Below are 17,419 nucleotides of genomic sequence, written 5' to 3' on the forward strand. Positions count from 1 at the left end.
CATAACCTTTGATACCCTGACCAATCAGGAACCTATCAACTTCCGCCTTAAATACACCCAATGACTTGGTCTCCACAGCCATCCGTGGCAATGAATTCCATAGATTCACCGCCCTCTGGCTAAGTCATTTCTTGTTCTCTGTTCTAAAAGGATGTCCCTCTATTCTAAGGCTGTACCCTGTGGTCCTAGACTCACCCACTTTCGGAAACATCCTCTCCATGTCCACTCCATCACAGCCTTTCAATATTCAATAGATTCCAATGAGCTCCTCCCTCATTCTTCTAAACTTCAGTTAATACAAGCTCCGAGCAATCAAATGGTCCTCATACATTAACCCTTTCATTCCAGAAATCATTCTCATGGACCTCCTCCTGACCTTCTCCAATGCAGGCACGTCTTTTCTTAGATAAAGGGCCCAAAATTACTCATAATACTCCATGTGCAGTGTGACCAGTGCCTTATAAACCCTTAGCATTATATCCTTGCCATTATATTCAATGGTTTCAAAGGTACATTTAATGTTAGAGAAATGTATACAAGATGCATTCTGAAATTCTTTTTCTTTGCAACCATCCACAAAAATGGAGGAGTGCCCCAAAGAATGAATGACAGTTAAATGCTGGAACCCCAAAGCCCCCCAACTCCCCCTCCCACGCATAAGCAGCAGCTCCCCCCTCCCCCCACCGGCAAAAAAAGATTGGCACCCCCACCCACCGAGCACTCAAGAGTGCAGCAAAGCATCAATAAAGACACAGACTTCCAGTAAGACGACTCGTTCACCAAGTAATTTGACATACCACAGGCTCTCTCTCGCCCTAATAAGGGAAAAAGAGGTGACTCTGTTTCACAGTCTGAGGGGAGACATAACAAACAACTCGCTGACTTACGGTGTTAAAAGTCCATTGTGTCACTTTTTCCAAGCTCTGTGCCCAAAGAACTCGGGTCTCTGGGCACACAGCCAACAGCCAGCTCACTGCTTTTGATTTTCCGTTTCCCACGACACACCGGACTCTTGCAGAGACACTGACCTTCGGTCCAACTGTCTCCAGAGCCATGAGATCCCAGGACTCCAAGGCGAGCTAATCTAGACTGCATCCTTGGCACGTCGAATAATGGCCAGTCGTGAGACTCCAAGAGTGGGTCCCATTCCCACAAAGAACCAAAGTCAGTGTGTAACTCCAGGTCAGGGTCTTCAAAAGAACCCTGAAAGGGAAAAATAGAGATACTAAAGATGGAAATAGAGCTGTTTCTGAAGATGCAAGCAAAGGAGTCACTGTTAGGTGACATTGTCTCTCCTAAGCTCCTCCTCCTTCTTTCCCTCTCAAAATAAATGATAACATTGCACTTGCCTTCCTCATCACTGACTCAACTTGAAAATTAACCTTTAGGTAACCCTGCACAGTGACTCCTAAATCCCTTTGCACCTCCATGGGCTCTTACCTTGCTAAGCAGCCTCATGTGTGGCACCTTGTCAAAGGCTTTCTGAAAATCCAAGTACAGCACATCCACAGCATCTCCTTTGTCCATGCTGCTTGCCATTTCCTTAAAGAATTCCAACAGAATTGTCAGGCAAGTTTTCCCATGCTCATTTTGGCCTCTTTGTCAAGTGCTTCCAAGTACCCTGAATCCTCTTACTTAGCAATTAGCTCTAACATCTTCCCACACCGAAGTCAGGCTAACTGGCCTATATTTTCCTTTCTCTTGCCTCCGTTCCTTCTTAAAGGGTGGAGTGACATTTGCAATTTTCATCTTCCTCAGCCATTCCAGAATCTGTTGATTCTTGAAAGATCATTACCATTCTTCTGCTACCTTTTTCAGAACCCTGGGGTGTAGTCCAACTAGTCCAGGTAACTTGTCTACCTTCAGACCTTCCAGCTTCCCAAGCACCTTCTCCTTAGTAATAGCAACCACACTCACTTTTGCCCCCTGATACTCTCAAATTTCTTGCATTTGGCTAGTGTCTTCCATAGTGAAAACTGACGCAAAATACTTACTTAGTCCATTATTTCTTTATCTCCATTACTACCTCTCCTGTGTCATTCTCCAGCTGTCCAATATTCACCCTTGCCTCTCTTTTAGTCTTCATATATTTGAAAAAACGTTTAGTATCCCCTTTGATATTATTGGCTAGTTTACCTTAATATTTCATCTTTTCTCTCCTTTATCTTCCTCCGATGGAAATGGGTTGAAGAGAGAATGTCCAGGATTGGTGGGATCTTTGATTCTGGCTGCTTTGAGAAGTGTGGACAGTTTTAGACTAGAGGTGGTACTACATGTGTGCACTGGAGCCTTTGTGGTGGCCCGTGACTGCTCTGGTCATGAGTGAACCATTGAGAGCTTCAGCAATCCCCAAGGCTTCAAGCGCTTCTCAGATGTCCCCACTCTCACATTGGGGCTGAGGATCTTGTGGTTGGAAGCCTGGGTGGGCTTGGTTTAGCTGTTGGATTATGAAGATTGGTGATAGTGGTAGTTCAGATCAGTCATTGGGCAGAGGGCTGTCAGATGATTAGAGGTTTGCACCTTGTAGCAGCCTTCAGGGGTTGTACCCGGTGGAGCAGGTGGGTCAGGGTTCAGACTCTGTAGGTTGGGGCAGTAGTCAAGGGTTAGGCCTTGTATACAGTCAACAGACAGCACTACACACATCAGTTGGCATCTAGGACTTCCTTGGTTGACACTTCATTTTATTTGTTTGCTTGTTTCTTTATTTATTGAAATACAGCGGGGAATAGGCCTTTCCAGCCCCTTGAGCCACACTGCCTAGCAACCCCTAGTTTAAACCTAGCCTAATCATGGAACAATCTACAAAAATAATTAGCCTACTAACAGTACATCCTCAAACTGTGGGAGGAAACCAGAGCACCTGGAGGAAACCCATGCACTCCACGGAGAAGACATTCAGACTCTTTGTTGAGGATGTCGGAATTGAACTCAGAACCCTGATGCCCCGAAGTGTAATGGTGTTGCACTAATCGCTATGCTACAGGTTTTCTAGCCAGTGAGAGTTGGAGAGCTGGTACATCTTCTTCCTAGGATAAGTTCAAAGGAAGGGATTTACAGTAATTCTATGCATATAATGTGTGTGTGCGCACGTGTGTGTGTGTGTGTGTGTGTGTGTGTGTGTGTGTGTGTGTGTGTACAGTGTATATCTGTGAAAGTTTTTTGTCCTTTCCTCAGGGAGCAATAAGTGCAAAGGAGCATCAACATGCGCAAAGTGTCTGGAAATAGAGCCATACTGTGCCTGGTGTTCACAGGAGGTAAGACCAAGGAAATTGTAGTAACTTTGCTTAGTTTCCCTCTTCATTAAGCTGTGGGACAGGGGTTCCCAACCCTTTTTATATCATGGGTCCCTCCATTAACCAAGGGGTCCATGGATTCCAGGTTGGGAACCCCTGCTGTAGGTGCAGTCACTAACAATGACAAATCCAGGAATGAAAACCAAAATGCCACAGGGGAAACAAAAGTAGAAAATGTTGGTAACACTCAGCAAGTCAGACAGCAACTGTGGAAAGAGAGTAAACAGAGTTCAACCTGAAAATGTTAACTGTTTCTCTTTCCAGTGATACTGCTCCAGAGGCACTGCGGCTGCCAGAACACACACAAAATGCTGATGGAACTCAGAAAGTCAGGCAGCGTCCATGGAGGGGAATAACAGATAACGTTTCTGCCCTTATGAAACCGAAACATTGACTGTTCATTCATTTCCATAGATGCTGAGTTCCACCAGCATTTTGTGTGTGTTACTTGAGTGAATATTGCTAACATTTTCTGTTTCATTGCAAAAGGGTGTTAATGATTGTTCCACCACAAATACTGATTAATCCACTGATATAAGAATTCAAACTGAATGACTTCCCCACACTGTGTGTAAAGGAATTGGCACCAAGGTTGATCCAGTTGGATCTAGAATTTGTGGTGTGAGTAAGTGCACCTACCTTTGCCAAGGCCAGACAATACCCATATGTGCCTGTGATGCAGGCTGATCTTCTGGATTAGTTTTGATTGCTTAAGTGGGCTGAGAAGAATTTTCCAGGCTTTTTCATTTCAGATTAGTTAAATCTGGTCCAGGTTTCTGCCTCCCACAGGCATCTAAATGTATGTTTAAAGTAGATGAAGAGCTCGGATAATCTAAGCAAAAAAATCACAAACCCTCAGGACACATGTGTTTAAAATAATTATCTGGTTATCACACACTTGTACCTCCATACTTCAGGGATTTGTGATGAAAAGGGAAAAGGAAATTAGGCTGACAGGTGGCAAACACAGTTTACTGAGGATTAATCAGACTGATGAGGTGTAGGTGAGTGGAATGAAAAGGACACTAATGCTGGATAAGAGTGAGATGGAGACTGGGGAATACCGTACTAGAATCAGGCCAACAGAACCAGCAGCCATGATGCAGAGTTGCAAGCTCAGTGCATGACTTGTGTTCCATCCACACACCAGTTGAAGGCAGTGAACGGGAGCTGGGCTGAAGGGAGGAGAGAGTGACATTAGAATTGTTCACCGATTGCTATTATCACAAACCCAGGGGTCACCTGTGCAGATAACAAAGGGATAATGAGACCTTCACACTAAGGTGTTTGCTGAAGATCTTCAGGCAGAGTCACAAATATGCAGATAATATTGGGTTGTCCAGAATACTTTCATGTCTCACCCATCAATAAAGACTTTACTGTTGTAGAATGTAGATGTGTACTACAATGGATTCCAGTTACTTGGGACACATCGGGACCAGTACATTATGGTCCAATTAGCCAAAGCTTCACGGAAATAGTTAAAATGGTGTATAAAACAAAAAGGACAAACTGAGTAACAAATTATGTATTTCAATGAAATCCAAAAAAAATTAGAACACTGCCAATAGTACAACAGTACAATAAAACTGTGTAGTAGTTCCTAATAGTTATTGACTGAATTCATCTGCATTGTGTTGTTTTGACTGTATATCATCAGAATCAGCGCAGACACCAAGTGCAGATATTGGCTGTCGACGACTGCATCCTCCTCATCTTCATTTTCATCATAATGTTCAAGATGATTGTCCATACCTTCAAATTCTTCATAGGTCCTAACTTGTTGAAAATATGTTTCATTTTTACTCTTGGCTGTTTCTGGCATCTCCAAGCCTGAACGCTTGAAACCGCGGTGAGCAAAACAGTTCTGAGTTGTCTGACTGCTCATTTCTCGACAACTAGCACTGCTTTTTTGAACACAAACACACACAACTGATGCTATTTAAAAACTGTTCACTCTAAGCACTGTGTAGTGTCTAATAGCCAGGCAAGCGCATGTGATTAACACTAGTTAGAAACTGTTCAGCAAGAGTCTCCTGCCCCAATTAAGCGGCATAGAGTCCAAAATAAATGAAAGGATTCCCAGCTATTTTCTTGATTAGTTTTTGTTCTTTAAGAGTTGTCCCAAATAAATGCTGTCCAAATAAACCGATGGTCCAATTAACCAGAATCCATTACCTATTCAGTGTATCATGCATATAAGCTAGAGTACCTATCAATTAGACAGACAGACATACTTTATTGATCCCGAGGGAAATTGGGTTTCATTACAGCCACACCAACCAAGAGTAGTGAAGAAATATAGCAATATAAAACCACAAATAATTAAATAAAAGTAAGTTAATCATGCCAAGTGGAAATAAGTCCAGGACCAGCCTATTGGCTCAGGGTGTCTGACACTCTGAGGGAGGAATTGTAAAGTTTGATGGCCACAGGCAGGAATGACTTCCTATGACGCTCAGTGTTACATCTCGGTGGAATGAGTCTCTGGCTGAATGTACTCCTGTGCCTAACCAGTACACTATGGAGTGAATGGGAGTCATTGTCCAAGCTGAAATAAAGGCAGAGTAAGGCAAATGGAAAAGATATTAAGTAATTGACACTAATTTGCCTGAACTCCAGTATTTTTAGTTTTCTGCTGGCGAAGGTTTCACAGACAGAAAGCTGTTGTACTGTTGTTATTTCAAACAATCTCTCTGAAGAATTTATCTGTTTGTGCTTGTTTTCTATTAAAGCCATGCCTTCAGCCTCCTTTTATAATCAGTGGGTTAAAGTCCTCACTTAGAGCACATAGCTTTACCTCACAGACTATATATAGTCCAAGAAGGAACCCATCCCTACCCTGCCCTGACAACATTCTCAAGGGCACATAGATATGAATAACAAATCAGTACCTTTCCAGCAACATCAGAGAACATTTTTCTAAAAATCCTAGCAGATTCAATACACATGCTTGAAGATCGTCTGGTGAAATATCCGTGCATGCCCAAACAAAGCAATGGCAGAGTTAGGTTAATTTATTTAAGGAGTGTTGAAGCAATGTGGAAAGGTTATAAATTTTGGAGCTGGTTATTTATCTCAATGAAGGATTAGTGTAAAATAGTTATCATGGAATTTCAAGCTGTTCCAGCAACCAATGGGCAGTAATAAATATTTATTGATGACCTATGGGAATAGACGTTCACAGTTTTAAAACAGAAACAAATCTGGCTTTGATGATTGCATACTAAACCTGAGTGGATTTGGTGAAGCAAACACTGCAGTGACTCTCTGAATGCTGTTGAATGAACTCCTGGTGTGTAAGGGGGTCAGAAATAGTGCAGGAGAGTGGTGGATAGGGAGGATAGGGCAGAGGGAATATCTATATTAAGGTGAGACCAGATTCTGTAGGTTAGTGAGGCTGGTTAGGTAGTGATCACGCTGCTTTGTCCATGAGTCACCAATAGTGACCAAAAAAAGCATCCTACCTTGGACCTCCGGCCGTAAAGCTAACAGAGTATCTACTGTGAGGGTGCTACTTTCCAGACTGTATCAGTAGCAGTCAGTTCTGATGTCAGATTATCCACTGCTAGCAATAACCCAATATTTCTAGACAAACCAAATAATAACAGGCCCTTCAGCCCACAGATTCCATGCTGCTCATCAGTCACTCATTAAAAATAATTCTACGTTAATTGCATTTTCATGTAATCTCTCCACAGATGCTAACTGATCTGCAACACTGTGTCTGGTATCTCACAGTTACCTCATTAATCTTCCATTCCTTCAGACAGGTCAGCTGTGACTTACAAAGATTAATTTTCTGTCCTAGGTTGCCAGGAAATTGCGCTGCCTCCCTTGGACATTCTTGAGCTCCACACTATCACGAACATTCTGTGATCTATACTCTTCAGTATCTTGCTTGTGTTTTCGCTTTTCCAGCTTAATTTGAAATATTAATTCTGTTTCACTTTCCTCAGGTATAGTCTGAGCCGTTGACTTTGCCAGTATCTTCTCCTTTTATTCACATTGCTTTGAAATACATATTATGCATTCATTTTAGATAATTTTATTGTCACACACACAAGGATGCAATGAAATTAATTATGTAACCCTCTGGTTTGGCCCACATGCGTTTGTCTAAGGGGAGACTGCTTCCGGCCCAGCCAAACTTTTATGTGGATGCTACGTGATATGTTGCCCAGCTAGAAATCCATACCACAAAATATCAGTACACCATATGCAATTAAATGATTTAGCATTATAATTCTTAATCTGGGTTAGTAAAGAAGACAAAAAGAAAAAGGGCCCATTTTAATGAAACAGTCCATTGTGTACATTGGAGTTCACGATTTTCCATCCATTCCTTCCCCATCAACCTCCAACAAGGGTCGTCGACTCCCAAACCCTCACTCTAAGTCCTCTCCATACTGTGGTCTACCAACTTTCTCCACTCACGTCTTCTCTCTTCATCCCTTGCAGACAAAAAACTGCAAAACACTTCTCTCAGACCCACAAGAAAGTAACAACATGCCTCTCATTGGATGATACATATTCCAAAGCCCCATTAGCTCTAGTCATGACCCAAACATTGCTGCTACAGGGAAACCATTACATTAGCAGTGAAACCTTACAGCGCATTACACTCTTCCCCCCACCAAATTTAATCATGTCCTCATAACATTGAAATAATTTGCCAACTCTTCCTGCAAAACACAAAGTCCGATCCAGGTGTAAAAGGCAGTAACATAGCTCCCCAAAAGCAGTAGGGGCCACATTCTGTTCCCCTCTGTAGCTACTGCATCTCATGGGACTATGTGCCCAACATAGCTAACAAACGTTTTGCAGAACTGGCACTTGTCCAGACAAAGTTTTATCCCTTCAAATTTTAAATTTTATCCCTTCAGTAGCCTCGCTTCTTGTTCTTCCAAGGTGGACCCAAACACTATGAGGTCGTTCAGATTCACCGATATCTCAAGCAAATTCATATCCCCCACCATCTTCTCCATGACCCGCTGGAGGGTTGCAGGGGCTCCAGATATCCCCTGGGGCATCCTTTCGAATTTGAAGAATCACAGTGTACATGTAAATGCCATTTTCTCTTTGTCAGCCTCTCTCATGGGGATCTGGTAATATCCACTCCTCAACTCCAGCACACTGAACCACTTCACACTACTCAGACAGGCCAGCGTATCATACTGGTCAGGGACGGTGCGCTTGTTCAAAGTCCTATAGTCCACACACATCCGTACCTTCCCGTTCTTCCTCATGGCCTTTACTATTGGGGACACAAAGGGGCTTCGTGACTCGGTGATGATCCCAGCTTCGTTCAACTTGCACAAATGTCGCCAAATGTCCTCCACCTCTGTAGGGGCCAGTCGCCGCAACCTTCCTCTGAACGGGGTATCCTCAGTCACCCGGATAGTGTGACACGTGCTCTTGGAACAGCCCACATCAAACCCATCAGTGGAAAAGACACCTTCCAGATTCAACATCTTCTCTATCAACCTCCTCTTCCAACCCGCAGGAACCGGGGAGTCTCCGGAGTTGAATGCCTCAGCGGTCAACTTTCTCCCTTTTTCCAATAGTTTCTCCCCAGCTTGTCTCACACGGACACTCGACATTACCGTCACCAGGAACAGATGCACCAGGGGCATCCCCTGCTTGAAGGTGACCCCCCTCTTTGTAGTGTTTCTGACAATTACTGCCATCCTGCTCACCTGTAAAACCGAGGGCTTCTGCAATTCGGGCCTCACCAGTACCCCAGCAGGAAATCCCAACTCCCCCTTGTGGTCTTCTGGAGCGTCCGCTAAGAGGGCTTCTCCCTCAGGCACTCTGGGAAATTTGGGAGACCCCATCACTCTCACTACTTCCTCGGGCCGTAACATGATTGGCTTCGACTGGGTGAACCACACAGTCCCTCGCCTAAGTTCAGTATCCGGCCCAATGCAGCCACGCACGTCCTCAAAAGCAGCTTGAAGCCCAGGTGCACGGACAATGTTCCCAGAAAGCTCTTGCCAGCCTTCTCCTTGCAGGTACCCATGAGCCTCTTCACAAGAGGGGTGTTGGTTCCCCCCCCCCCCCAGAATTGAAACGCTGCCCTTCACAACAGGGTCTGGACAAACCAGCACCAATGTAACAAGGACTCCAGACACTCCCATATCGGCCTCTGAGAACCCCAACTTCACTGACAAATAACCGTCGTAAGATAATCACCAGCACTGAGACCCCAGATCTCTACTGCGCTGAGTGGCATCAAGGGTAAATGCTTCAGATACCAGTTGTAAAACGAACAGTACAGCAACATGACCTGCGACCTGGCGTCGAGTATGGCCTTAGCATAAATATCTATCTGTAGCAACACATTGGAACATGAACCCACTAAGCCTTCAGGAATTGGGCCTTTCACTTTTGGAGGTTCCTTGGTATGCTTCTGGGAACGTGTTTCCCCCAGAGACACCAGGCCGTTCCCTCACTGGGTCTCCTCTAAGTTTCCCAACGTGTTCTCCTCCTCCCGTACTTCTCTGATTAGCTCAACAAAAGAGGGAGGGGGTCGTGTCTTACGGGACTGTTGGAGACTCCAAGCGATCAGGCCCTGGGACTGGGCGCCCTTGACTATCTGGTCCACTCTTAGCTGATTCACCTCAGCCGCCTGAATGGCCCCTCTGTGCCACAAGCAATTTAGTTGCCTCTCTAGTTGAAAAATGTAAGCAGGAAGCTTCTCCCCTTTCCCCTGACACATGTTCTGAAACCCCGTCATGAGCCCCATTGGGCTCCCTGTCATGCCAAATGCGTTCTCCAATGCTCTCAGGTGATCGGCAGTGTTGGCTTGGGGATATCGAGTTTTCACAGCTCTCACTACGTCACCGGTCAGCCCCCTCAAACTCTGTCATTAGAGCACTGCCACTCATCTGACAACTGAGAGGTCTGCTCTGCCCAAGTCTCATACCTCTCTTCCCCCCCCCCCCCCCGGGGGGTGGGCGTTATTCCAGAGAAAATTCTTAGCTTCTGGCGGGGACCCTCGGCCTGTGCACTGGGCCATTTGTTCGCCGGGGAGGTAAGAGCTGGTGCCAACTCAGAACCCTCACTCTTCACTGGGGACGGGAACTAATTAGACAGTCCAAATCTGACCACTCCTCAGAAACAATGGAACCCTGTCTTTGAAGTCTCCACCCCCAGCTAGGGTAAACTCGACTTGTGACTTGGCCCACTCCGCTACACCCCCCTCCTCCCTGACAGTCCGGACAGGCCATGGCCCCGCCTCACCAGGGGCAACGATATTAGCGGGCAGTTCCACTGCCGTTATGTCAGCGCTAGTCTGGACTGTGCCCTCCATTTTATCAAACCTCCACCCTGCAATAGTAACTTTGCCAACAACTTTAACAGTACTCAAAAGTCGAATTAACAATTCATCCAGAGTACGAAGATCTACCCCACTCAACACGCACACATTCATTTCCGGTGGATGCACACTCCTCTCCAACAACATTGATACCAGCACAGGCTTAAACACACAACCCACTGGTTCAGTGCTCAGGGCAATCACACAATGCAGTTGTTCTGAGGTGGGTGAAATGCTGAGCAGAGGTTGGGGCTTTTTTTCTTTCTGATAAGTTCCAAAATTCCACCCTATTTCATTCGTAAAAGCTGACAGAACCAACAATGGCTGATGGCTTCCAAGCAAGAGATCTGCATTTCTGTGACAATGTAAAATATCCAGTGAAGTGCAAGTCAAAATCTTTCAACTGGCTGGGCATTTCATTGACGAAGAGCAATGATTTAGCTCAAGACTTATGCAAAATTTTTCACAGCTGTATTTGCTATACCTACTTTCACAAGAAAAGTCAGTTTAATTAAGAGAGAGAAGAAATTGTTGTTTTAGGAGATCTTAAAGGATGCCTGGTTTGAAGAGATGTTGAAGGCACAGGCCATAATCAATGATTGTTCAACCATCCCAAAGGCATACTAGTGATTGCTGAGTTATTCTGGAGTCTTAATAACGACTCTCTATCCTACATATCATTAAATAATGGTTCCACCACTCTAAATGATGTTTATGGTTTCTCAGACTGAAGGGGTGTTATGCTGGAGCCTGTTATAATGGGTCCTTCTGGTGAACCAGTATAATGTCCCATTTGAGGATGGAAGTCCAGTGTCATAGACTCAAGTACACAGGAGCAATGAAAAACTCACTTGCAACAGCATCACAGGCACATATCAGCAGTATTTGCAATAAAAATCATAAATTATACACAAGTTAAAAAGAATTTTACAAGAAAGCACACGCTTAAAACAAAAAAAATGTCCATTTTCATTCAAAATGATCATAGTGTTGCTAAACTGTAGTGATTAGGATTGTGGTGGCTGGTTCAGGAACCAAAAGCGTGGAAGGAAAGTAGCTGTTCTTAAACTTGATAGTGTGGGACTTCTGGTTTTTGTACCTCCTGTGAGAAGGTGGCAGGGATCGGATGGTGATCTTCCACTATTCTAAAGATGTTTTTAATCCTGTCTACTTCAGAGGTTATATTCTTAATCAAATAAATGGGTGTATTGTCTTTTGTTTCAGGATTTTGGAGGAAGCAGTGCTTCACGATGTGACCTGAAGAAGAACTTAATTCAAAAAGGTTGCAGAGAGAATGCTACAGAATTTCCACAAGGCTCTTTCAAAATTCTTCAGAATGTACCTCTGAGTGAGAAAGGCTCGAGTGATAAACCAGATAAAACTGTGCAATTCACTCCTCAAAAGATTGCCCTCAACCTACGCCGAGGTATGGAACATGGCCTCTGATTTCTCTGGCTTCCTCTCACTGCTTCTCCTCAGTCACTCGCCTCCAGTGCCCCGTACACAACTGAGCAACTTGTAAAGAAATGGAACTGAATTTCATTATGTAGTCATTAATAATGGCACCACAGTTCGTGCGTGCTATTGCAGCTCAGGGCGTCGGAGTTTGGAGTTCAATTCCAGTGCCGTCTCTAAGGAATTTGTGCGTCCTTCCCGTGACCACATGGGTTTCCTCTAGGTGCTGTGGTTCCCTCAAACAGATCAAAGACCTACCAGTTGGTAGGTGAATTGGTCATTGTAAATTGCCCCGTGATTAGGCGAGGGTTAAATAGTTGGGTTGCTGGGTGATGCAGCTCATTGGGCCGGAAGGGCTTTTTCCACACTGTATCTCTAAATAAAAGTAAATAATATTGTTTATGTTAATTCAATCAACAAAAACCGGTTTCTTCCTCTGCTTCTTGTGCATCATATCACAGACAACCATGGAAAGGTCCTTTGGTCTGTGATGTTATGCCCAACTAATTAAGCTAATTAATCCTAATTACACTCATTCCTTCTGCCCACATGTGGTCCATATCTGCCCATTCTCTGCATGTTCATGTGCCAATAAGAACTGATGAAACATCTCTATCATACTTGCCTCCTCCTCTTACCCAGCAGTGGATTCCAGGAATGCACCACTGTGTTCTTTAAAAAAAAACAAAAAAGAATTGCCCCAGTTTCTACCAACATTGAATGGGTCTATTCATTGTTCAAGCTTATAGTGTTATCATCAATCCTGTTCTCTCACTTTACTTCTCTGTGACCCATTCTCTCTCAAGTGCTCATCAATGTGCCCTCTTTCCCCCGCCCCCCCCCCCCCATTCCTCTGACACACAAGAATACTCGGGTGATTTACAGTTGCCAACTAACCTAAAAATCTGCATGTCTTTAGGGCATGGGATGAAACTGTGGTTCTCTGGAGAAACCCAGGTGGTGACAAAGGGAGCACACAGGACCACTGAGTATGGGGGGCACAGCACTAATCACAGAGGCTGACTGACACCAGAGTAGGATCTGTATATTTCTTTTAGCCTTCCTGTATACAGTCTGTCAACTGTCCCCAAACAACAGCATCAGCACTTGTTGCCACAAGACCAACAGAGATGGAAGGTGCACTTCAGGAGCAATGCACACCGAAAAAGAAAAGCTGGCACTTCTCATGATCTTGACATCCTAAGGCACATTATATCCAACTGCAGGCATCATTACAACACAAAATTACCAAGCTATCTGTTGTTTAAAAGATAAATAAATATTGGCTAGGAAACTGATTCTCCCAATTTTCTTGGAAATAGTGGAATAAAATAATTGGCTAAGACTACCGTTTAGCTTCTTACACAAACCGTGGCAATTTCTGCAGTGTAACCCACTCCCAGTACTGCAGATCAGTCTGACGTTTGTGCCCTAACACTTAGGAGTAGCATTAGGACTCTCTTATTCTGAGATTCAAAATTCAGGATTGTTTATTGTCAGTACACAAGTTGACGGTGATTGGAATGACTGTTACTCCAGATCAGATGCAGCAAAAAAAAACACAATAAGTTAAAGCACAATAGATGAATATACATGAGCAATCTTATAAACATATTGTACAAGTGATGCACCATCAATAACTCTCTCTGAGACGTGAGGTGAGATATTGGCTTTTATTGACTGGAAGAAGGAACAAGCAGCAATTGACCACCATACTACATCCTGGAGACTGAGAGGCAGGGCTCAGGCCTCGATCACCTTTATCCAGGGGTCTGTGGGAGGAGCCACAGGAGCAGTCAGCGAGTGGGGGGGGGGGGGGGCGTGTCCAGACAGGTATATGTAGTTCACAACAAGTAACTGCTGTGTGGTCCTACATAAGATTAGCTTGTATACAAGACTGCTTGCACATACATAAAGTGACGCTAAATGCAGGAGTATCTAAAGTTCAAAGTAACTTCTGAACATAAGGTGACTATGGCAGGAAATGATAAAGTGATAAGGTGATTCATGGCATGAGGAACTCTTGTAGGTACCAGCAGGATATATGAAAACACAATAGAACAGTAACTGAGTCAGTGTCAACAATCTATCTACCTCTGCCTTAAAAATATTCAAAAACTCTGAGGAAGGGAATGATAAAGAGTCAGCATCCTCTGGGAAAAGAAATAAATTAATACCCTCACTTTGAAACAGTAAGTTGTCCCACATGAGGAATACTCCTCTCTACAAACTCCCTGTCAAGACTCGTCTGCATCTTGTATGTTGCAGTAGATACAAGCCCAGCCAATCCTATCTTTCCTCAGAAGAAAACTCATCAAATTTGTCCATTAAGTCTCGCAGATCTGTAACCAATATATTAACATCTTTCCTTAATACAGAATGATGCAAATTCAGTCCAGATATGAGCACACTAGTGCCCTGTACAACTGAAGCGTTATCTCCTTCCACTTGTATTCTTCTGCCTTCTAGGAGAAGATACAAGGCCTTGTAAGTTCAGAAGAGCAGCTTCTTCCGTATTGTTATTAGGCTTCTGAATCAACCACCTCTTTAATATCCTCTTCCTGGCAGTGCTGCCACATTCCCAGACCCGTAATGCTACCTCTTTCACTATTGCTGCTTTAGCATTCTTATTACACTGCCTCAGTCTTCACCACCACACTGTGCACCATTCTGCTGTTATGTGCTCATTGCTCTATTTATGATTACATTGTGTGTTTTTATCCTGTGAGCTTCATGTGAGCAAGGAATTTCATTGTACCTTGGTGTATGTGCCAAAAACTAAATGAATATTCAATTCCCCTTGTGATGAATAACATTCTGAATTTCTTACTGTAGCTGCATACTTCCCTTTAGCAAATCATGCACTAAGACACCCTCAGCATCTCGGAATTCTACAATGTTTCATCATTAAGATGATATGTTTCTCTGTTCAATTTCCCTTCAAAATGGACAATTTCACATTATACCCCATTTACCAAATCTTTGCCCAGTGACTTAACCTGTCTTTGTATCTTTGTGGCCACCTGACATCCATTTCTCAACTTGCTTTCCAACCTATTGTGTACTCAGCAAATTTGACACCATTCAGGTAATTTATATAAGTGACTCCAGTGACGACATCTTGCCAACTGGAAGAAGACCGTTTATGTCAGCTCTGTTTCCTGTTAGGCAGTCCATGATAAAGTGTTACTTTCTACCCTGTGAACTTCCGTTTTCCACAGTAACCTTTGATACGGCATTTTATCAAATGCCTTCTGGAAATCCGCTTTGACAGTTCAGACTAGTTTTATCTTGTACTCCAATTTTTCTCCATAATTAATCTTTTAGTCATTCTTTGCCATTTTGTAAATGTATCCATGTTTCAGACCATCCACCCATCTTTGCACGATTGTTTTTTTCTTTAGATTTAACCTTTTCTTTATCTTTTCAGTTAACGAGAGATGTGGGTTTTCCGCCTGGAAACGTTTCTTCTTTCTTGTTGGAATGTATCTAGCCTGTACTCCAAGAGAATCCATTTAAATGTCTATCACTGCATTTCAAACGAATGATCCTTCAATCTGATTTGTCAATCCAAATTTTATAAAGACATGGTGGGAAAGAGCTAAACTGAAAACTCAAATTAGATCTATGTCACATAATCTTACCATAATACTTAAATAAGCAGCATTCCAGGCAGCAGAAGTGAAGACAGGGTTAAGTTGGCAAGTTGTTTCCATTTTTGAGGCATTAACCTTTACTCCAGCAGGTCAGCACTGACCAAAATGAATTGTGGGGCAGGTGTGTGGGGCAAGGATGGTCTGTTCCTGTTCCTATTTTCTGCTTTTTTAATTCATCTTGCTTATACAAATCAGTGAGGATATGCTGCAGCTAATCCTGAGACCCAGAGAACTAAATAGAAGCACATTGTACTCTTGAAGAGCGGCTATGGGGTTTCCCTTCCTCCACCATTGATGCTGCCCTCACCCGCATCTCCTCTGTTTTCAAAACATCCAGGCTCACCCCACCTTCCCACCGCCTTTACAGTGACAGAGTTCCTCTTGTCCTCACCTACCATCCCATGAGCCTCCACATCCAAAAGACATTATTCTCTGCAACTTTTGCCATCTTCAATGGATCCTAGCACCAAACACATCTTGACCACCCCCCTGCTGTCCCCTTTCCACAGGAAGCACTCCTTCTGTGATTCCTTTGACCATTCTTCCCTCCCCACTAATCTCCCTCCCAGCACTTATCCCCAGAAGTGACAGAAATGCTACACCTGGCCATTTACCTGCTCTCTTACCTCCATTCAGGACCACAAAACAGTCCTTCCGGGTGAGGTGACACTTCATCTGTGAATCTGTTTGAGTCTTTTAGGACGTGGGAGAAAACTGGAGCACCCAGAGGAAACTCTCTTCTGAAGGGCTAGCAGCCACTGATGTACAGAAAAGTTGCACAAACTCCTAGATATAAATAAACAGGCCTTGTCAGTGGTACTGATTGAAAGAAATTTATTTGTAGGAATAACCTCACACTTCTTTACTTTGTAATCTACTTGCCACATGGTTGCCCACTCTGTTACTCTATTTGTATCCTGTCTGGTGGCACAGAGCCATTTGAAGAGCTGATTTACAGTGCCAGAAGCCCTGGTTCAATCCTGGCTTCAGGCGCTGCCTGTTCTCCCTGTGACCACATGGGTTTCCTCTCACATTGCAAAGACATGCAATTGACCACTTGTGAGTTGTTCCTAGCGTGTCCCCGAGTGTCTAGGAAAATCTGGGAGGAGATTGGGATGTGGAGAAATTTTTAAAACTCAGATTAACATAAATTAAAGTAAATGGGTGGTTTATGGTCTGTATGGACTCTGGATTGTACAGTGTCTCTCTATCATTACCACCACAACCTATCTGAATGGGTGATGTGGGTCCTTAATGATGGATGTCACCATTTGAAGACGTTCTTAATGCTGGGGAGGCCAGCGCCCACAATGGAGCTGGCTGAGTTTACAACTTTCTGCAGCTTGTTTTCGATCTTGAGCAGTGGCCCCTCCATACCAGACGGTGATGCAGCCAGTTTGAATGCTTTCCACGGTACATCTGTAGAAACTTGCAAGAGTCTTTGATGATATACCAATTCATCTCAAACTCCTAATGAATTATAGCCACTGTACAGACAATCCTGTGCCAAACATCACTTTATGGATATACAATCGATGTATCAGCTGTATTTATTGTTTTTTATTATTATGTTCTTTATTTTATTGTGTTTTTTTTTGTGCTGCACCAGATCCGGAGTAATAATTATTTCATTCTCCTTTACACTTGTGTACTGGAAATGACATTAAACAATCTTCAATCTCTGTAACTCTCTG

General features: G+C 43.6%; 1 protein-coding gene across 2 annotated transcripts in view; it reads left to right on the forward strand.

Annotated features, from left to right (window-relative positions):
- Positions 1-17,419, forward strand: part of itgb3b (integrin beta 3b) — a 93,349-nt gene that overhangs the window by 18,692 nt on the left and 57,238 nt on the right. The window contains exons 2-3 of one of the 2 annotated variants that reach the window (XM_059955724.1): positions 3,175-3,254; positions 11,839-12,040. In XM_059955724.1, the coding sequence (XP_059811707.1) occupies positions 3,175-3,254; positions 11,839-12,040 (282 nt within the window). The remainder of the gene's footprint in view (positions 1-3,174; positions 3,255-11,838; positions 12,041-17,419) is intronic. The other variant, XM_059955725.1, reaches the window with a different exon arrangement.

Source organism: Hypanus sabinus, chromosome X1 (genome assembly GCF_030144855.1).
Source record: "Hypanus sabinus isolate sHypSab1 chromosome X1, sHypSab1.hap1, whole genome shotgun sequence".
In the NCBI taxonomy this organism is placed as follows: Eukaryota; Metazoa; Chordata; class Chondrichthyes; order Myliobatiformes; family Dasyatidae; genus Hypanus; species Hypanus sabinus.